Here is a 6,402-nt window from a genome sequence, read left to right as displayed (position 1 = left end):
GACTGGGGCCAGTCCCTCTGGGCGTGGACTTGTTTCGCTGACTCTGAATCCAGGGCCTTTCATGCTGCCTGGCCCGATGCGTGCCGGGGGCCTTTGAGCTCTGAGAGCAGAAACAGGGTGGATGGGGTATTCAGCCGTTCTCCCAAGGGAGGTTCTTTCCCGTTAAAACGTTCCCTTTTGTTCCAGTCTGGACCGAGGGACGGTGGGACGCTTCCATTGGTTGCCCAGCAAGGCCCGGTGGAGGGGCTGGGGCTGTGCTCCCGGGGTGGGGGCGGGGGTGGCCTGGCCTGGCCGTGACGGGCCCCTCCTGCCCCAGGAGATCATCCTGAAGCGGGCGGCTGACATCGCCGAGGCGTTGTACAGTGTCCCTCGCAACCACAACCAGATCCCCACCCTGGGCAACACCCCCGCGCACACGGGCATGATGGGCGTCAACTCATTCAGCAGCCAGCTAGCGGTCAACGTCTCAGAGACGTCACAAGCCAACGACCAAGGTACGCCGCACGGGGCCCCCTGCCCTGGATGCCCGGATGGGGTGCCCGCCGGTGCCCGGAGGCCGGCGGGGTCAGGGGCAGCGCCCCGGGCTCGGCAACTCCGCTCAGAGAGGCCCCTGGCAGGGGCTGCTCAGATGAGTCAGAAACTGAGGCAGCAGCACCTGCTGCCACGCAGCTCGCTGGGCTTTGCTAGACGTCTCCTGGGATCGATCCCTAAGTGGCTGTGGTCCCCTGGGGGGCTGGGAGGAGTCAGGATGGTCGTGGCGCAGGGAGCCGGGGACCCTGCCTGGATGTGTTGCACGGTGCGGGGATTGCTTCCTGAGCTTGGAAGGAGTTTGTGGAGCAGAGTGCCCGTTCCCCACCTGCACCGTATCTGTTTGTGGCCTCTCTAAACTCTGCACGGGCTGTCGTGTCAGAAAAGACCTCCTGACTAGCTGCCTGGCCCCCATTCACCCTCATCCTGGAGGGGCGTGACGGGCCTCTCTTGCCTGAGACGGGAGCGAGGCTTGGGCTCCCCCCGCCTCACCCCGCCCTCCATGCCGACAGAAATAGCAACCGTAGCCACAGAGACCCCAAAACAGCTTTTCCTGGGGAGTTATGGCCACCCATGAGCTCTCCTTGTCAGCCGTGGCATTTGAAGGGCCTGCAGAGGCTGGAAGGTCACCCAGTGTTGGGGTGGGGTGCAGCCTAGGAATCTCACTGTGGCTCATAGCTTCTAAAGAGAGACGTGAAAGCAACCGACAGTTAGATCGAAGTGTGTGCGCGTGTGGGCCGGCTGTTGAGGCCGCTGGAGACAGGCTGGGGCCAGGATGCTCAGGCAGGGCTTGGCGTGGCAAAGGTGGTCAGAGCTGGCGAGATGCGCTGGGGCTGGAGGAACGCGATCGGTTGTTTTGTAGTGGTTGGTAGGCGATGGAGGTTTGTGGGGAATGCCCCCCCCCCGTGTCTCTCCCTGATAATAACGTTGTTTTTGGCCGGGGGGTGTCCAACAGTCGGCTACAGTCGCAACACGAGCAGCGTGTCCCCGCGAGGATACGCGCCGAGCAGCACTCCCCAGCAGTCCAGTTACAGCTCAGTCAGCACTAGCATGAATGGATACGGAAGTGGCGCCATGGCCAATCTAGGCGTCCCGGGCTCGCCTGGATTTCTTAATGGCTCCTCCGCTAACTCTCCCTACGGCAGTAAGTGTCTGTGTTTGTCACACGTCATCACACAGATTCATATGCGCTGCAGTCACGTGTGTGCGTTGCTTGGGTGTTCTGTGGTGTGAGCTGCTGGAATAAAAGGAAGGGTGGCTCTGGAGGCTGGGCGTCCACGTGACCGCCGGAAGCCGGCCGGAAGCGGGCCCCGCACGGTCACACGGCGAAACCCAAACCGAATCGGCACCAAACCGGGGCTGCCCAATTGGAACCCAAAGTCCACACAAGCGTTGATGATGCCTGTTGCCCCGAGAGTGGCCGAGCCAGAGACATCCCGTGCTTGCTCTGTGGCCGGGGCCCAGGCCAGGCCCGGGGCCTCTGTCGTGCGGCCGCGTCGCGTCCTGACATGTCTGCTTTGTTACAGTAGTGCCGTCCAGCCCCACCATGGCAGCCTCTTCGGTCACCCTCCCTTCAAACTGTAGCAGTACACACGGCATTTTCTCATTCTCACCTGCCAATGTCATCTCTGCAGTGAAACAAAAGAGCGCCTTCGCGCCCGTGGTCCGGCCCCAAGCCTCCCCTCCTCCTTCCTGCACCAGCGCCAACGGGAACGGACTGCAAGGTGAGGGCGCGCGCCGGCCCCCCGCTGCAGCCTGGGCGGCCCCCCGGGGCCCTGGGGGTCTCTCCCTGGGGGTGGGAGCTCTGGCCTGCCCCCCGGCCCGCCTGGGGCCCCTGGCAGGGCAGCCCTGGCCACTGCATGCTCTCCTTTGTCCCCAGCAGGCGACACAGCCCCCCAGCCCCCACTGGGTGTGCCTAGGAATGACCCCCGCTTGATCAGCCTCCACAAGCAGAGGCTTCCTCTTGGTTGACAAAACCCATTTCCCCATCCTTCCGAGACGACTTCTGTGTCCTCATGGTAAAGCAGCCCATGCCCGCAGGGAGTGGCAAAACCACAGGGAACGCAAACAGGCCACGGAGGAGGCTGCAGGGCCCACGTTCTGCCCTGCTGAGCCAGCAGACAGCCCCCCTCACCCGTGGGACAGCCTCAGGCCTGGGTGGCGGGCCTCAGTGCCGCCTGCAGCCCCTGCCTGACCTGGGCCTGCCCGTGCGGTCCTGAGCCTCGATTCTCAGCCCGGTCTAACGGACTGCGGGGCCCCCGAGGCTGTGCTGTCCTTGGAGACCTGGGGCTGTGCCTGAGCCAGAGCTGGAACAAGTTGGTCTCTCTGGGTGACTGCTCTCAAAGACTCCAGAGGGAGCAGGGCCCGCCAAAGGGCTGCGGGAGGCCCCTGCGGCAGCCGCCTGCAGATGGGGCCCGCGCAGTGCCCGCCCAGTGCCGGGGCCCTCTGGGCAGTGGCAGGCGGGGTCGTGTGCGGGCCCCCAGGCCTCTTGAGCTTGCACGCGGCTCCTGGTGAGTGACTGAGGCCCACAGGCCCCAAGATTGAGTGGCCGCCATCTGGCCTCTTTCAGACACGTCCTTTGGTATATGCTCCTCCCGGTGAAATCCAAATCCAGTTACTCCTTTAAAAACAAACTGAACCCATTCAACCAGTATTTACTGAGCGCCTACTATGTGCCAGGCTCTCTGCTGGGTGCTGAGGACGCTACCGTGGAGAAGACAAACTGGCCCTTTTGTGAAGTCGGTGGCATATTTCACTTTGATGAACTAATGCTCAAAAAAGGAACTGGAAAGGTATCCGTGATTTGAAATAATTGTCTGCACCACACCTGTTAGCGTGAGAGGGTCACCCAGCCCCGAAGGGCCGCCGACTGGCCTGTGAGCCGGCTGCGGTCCCCAGAGCACAGGGGCGAAGGGGCAGGTGGCCGGGTGCGTGGCCCTGCCCGCAGTCCATGTGGCGCCAGGGCCCACCGAGCGGTGGCACCGCGTAAGCCGTGTGTACACACACGGGCCTTCCAAACCATGAAGTTGTAACGGTGAGTCGGAGATAAATTAATATTGTTGAAATTAATGAACTGAGAAATTAAAGCTCCCATCACTACATGAACCAAATGTATTAATATGTGATACATAAATTAATGAGAATAATCACTCTTGACAAAAATTAAACAACACTAAAGTTAAAAGGTTTTAAATTACCTTTGCACCAGGAGTTCACTGGGAAGCATCCTTGCACTTGGCATCTCAGCACAAGTTCTCTCTCTGTTCCAAGAAGAGAAGGGACATGCTCCCTACATGTGGAGCCGTGACTTCTGTCTTGTCAGGGCCCTTGGGCCCGCGATTGCAAACCAGGTGGGCTGTGGTGGCTTTGATCTTGGCCAGCCCGCGACTCACCATTACGATACGGAGCGGTCAGCAGCAGGTCCAGGGCAGGGGCTGAGAGCAGAGGGGAGCCCAAGGCATACCCAGTCCACGTAGGGAGTTAGAGCGGGGCCCGGGTGCCCCCCGGTCCGAGATCCGGCCATGGCTGGCATCACAGGAGTGGCCCGGTTGGCGCGCCTCTGTTGACAGAGGTGGCCTCGGGGGGCCTGGGCCTCTGTCTGCCAGAAGCCAGCCACTGAGGTGTGTGGGCGGCGGCCCCTTCGCACGCAGAAGGCCAGAAGCCTTTCCCTTTGCCACGTGAGGTCTTTGAGGAGAGGAGCCTGGGGGGGGTCTGTCCCCACGTGCACCCCCACCCCGTGAAGTAGGTGCCCTTAACCGAGCCCACAGCTGGTTAGTGGAGGGCCGTGCAAAGCCACTGTCCCATTGACCGAAGCCCAGGGAGGCCCCCCGTGCCTGGTGAGGGGTGCCCCTGACCTGCCCCCTCTCTCTTGCAGCTATGTCTGGGCTGGTAGTCCCACCCATGTGAGGGGCGCTGTTACCTGCCGCCAAGCAGCGTCCAAGGATGGACTTCAGGGGCCACGTCAGGACACGCGAGGTGCTGACGGGACGGTGTCTTCAGCGCGTCAGCAGCGGCCGAAATGCTACACGAGACTTTGTTTAAAGATTTTATTTAAACTATTAAGAATCAACATGCAAACAACCTACTCCTTCATGAACAATTCCATTTTACTGACTGAACTTTTCTCATATTTTCACATTTCTCAGTCCTGAAGAATAAGGAGAACAAAGCAACGCCTATTTTGTATAAAGTTTCTGACTCCGTCTTGGCTATGTCTAGTACTTGCTATGTGTTGGGAGAAACTTTGTGAATGCACCATTTTGATGATCATAAAACACTGATGAAAAACGCCTCCAGACATTTTTCAGTACTCATACTTCTTAGATTCACAATGGTTGTGTATCTCTATAATGTGAAATATTTTTTTGTGGTGACAAAAGGGGGCCAAGGAGGTCTGAGCCATCAAACTGGAAGAAAGGAGACTATATGGTTAGGAGAGCTGGGGTGGCGGGGGAGGGGGGAGGGTTTATCATTGCTTAATTCATCTTAATGAAATGGAACTTTGTAACTTATTGTAGTTAGAAATTGTAACTTTGATATTGAATTCTCTTGCCTTCAACAAGCACACTGACAGAGGAAAAAAAAAAAAGCTACTGTCTGTTGGTTAAATACCCCACTGCTAGCGCTTCCTGTTAAGCAAGTGTGACCTGCGCGTTTTTTTCACTTTGCTAGCACTGTATACTATTGCATTCTTAGGCTACTGTGAGGTCCATGTTTCTTGTAACAGAAGTTGTCCTTTTGACTTCTAGATCCTTCTTCCCTGATGTGTTTTGTATGTGGTTATAAAATTGTAGACTTTTGTGATTTTGCCAAAGTTGTAGCTAAATATTTATACACTTGTCTTGAATTTTTTTCAGATCCACTTAAATATTTAGAGAGAAAAAAAAGTTTTATTCCTTATGCGTCTTATAAGGAATAAAATGGTCTCCATTCAGCACTTACTTTTCCATGAACACTTGCTGTTGCTAAGGGACTTTATTTTGTAACATATCAATTATAAATATTGTATTTATCTTCGAGATTTTGTACATTGCTTTTCCTTCCGTTTTCGGTTCCGTTTCCTTGTCTGTGTTGGTTTTCGATCATGGGCTGGTGTGTGATGCTGGAAGAGCATTCAGCCAAGAACTGTCTGTCTGATCCGTTCTGTTCAGTGAACCAGCGTCCTTGCATTTCATTTGTACTTCCAGAATTTGCTATTGTTTAGACTTTCCGTCTTTTTTTTTTAATTTTGAGGAAAAGTCAAATTCATTGTTTATTTTTATATTATTTTTTAAGTTATCTGAACAAATACTTTTGAAGAAAAAAAAAAAAGTTCGTTGTATAGTCAGAACAAAAGCGGCGCCACCCGGCTGTGACAAGCCCCAGTAGACTCCGTGCATGTGGAACGGCCGCGAAGAGGCAACACCGTTTGGGGCCGCGTCCTTTGTTCATCGTTGTTTTTTTTTGTAGAATGTAAAAAGTCATTTTAGCTGCCACCCATGACTTTGCCACATAGCTGAACCGTGTTTACTGGAAAAATTCAGAGGCCTAAAGTTTAAAATAAAATTTACTTCTGATGTTTTAATTAAAACGTTTGCCACATTAACTTCTCCGATGCCTTAAAAGTGGACTTCTTTAAAGAACCTTTGTGCTATCTTCTCACAGGCTAACACCACGATTGTTGATCAAGATAAATCATTTGGAGAGTCATGGTGACACACACACGCACGCACGCACGCAAGCACAAGCCCCACGGGCCTGTGTCACCGCTCTCTGCATCTGGGTCTGCTGTGTCCTGCGTCCTCCTGAGCCCACCCCAGACTCAGAGGCCCCCGGGGACCCACAACCACCCCTTGTCCAGAATCCCCTTTGAACAATACCTTTCCTGTGGTCAGA

At 55.5% G+C, this 6,402-nt stretch overlaps 1 protein-coding gene across 10 annotated transcripts in view; it reads left to right on the top strand.

Annotated features, from left to right (window-relative positions):
* The window catches only part of EBF3 (EBF transcription factor 3), a 117,087-nt gene extending 110,990 nt beyond the window's left edge, over window positions 1-6,097 (top strand). For 4 of the 10 annotated variants that reach the window (XM_055561041.1, XM_055561042.1, XM_055561043.1 and 1 more), the window contains 5 exons: window positions 317-494; window positions 1,484-1,672; window positions 2,055-2,252; window positions 3,208-3,320; window positions 4,403-6,097. In XM_055561041.1, coding sequence (XP_055417016.1) covers window positions 317-494; window positions 1,484-1,672; window positions 2,055-2,252; window positions 3,208-3,320; window positions 4,403-4,420 — 696 coding nt within the window. In that variant the 3' untranslated portion in view covers window positions 4,421-6,097. The remainder of the gene's footprint in view (window positions 1-316; window positions 495-1,483; window positions 1,673-2,054; window positions 2,253-3,207; window positions 3,321-4,402) is intronic. The other 6 variants (XM_055561045.1, XM_055561047.1, XM_055561044.1 and 3 more) reach the window with 3 other exon arrangements.
* Window positions 6,098-6,402: the final 305 nt, after the last annotated feature.

Source organism: Bubalus kerabau, chromosome 22 (assembly GCF_029407905.1).
Source record: "Bubalus kerabau isolate K-KA32 ecotype Philippines breed swamp buffalo chromosome 22, PCC_UOA_SB_1v2, whole genome shotgun sequence".
In the NCBI taxonomy this organism is placed as follows: Eukaryota; Metazoa; Chordata; class Mammalia; order Artiodactyla; family Bovidae; genus Bubalus; species Bubalus kerabau.
Note: the sequence above shows the minus strand (reverse complement) of the source record. Positions and strands in the feature narration are given on the sequence as shown.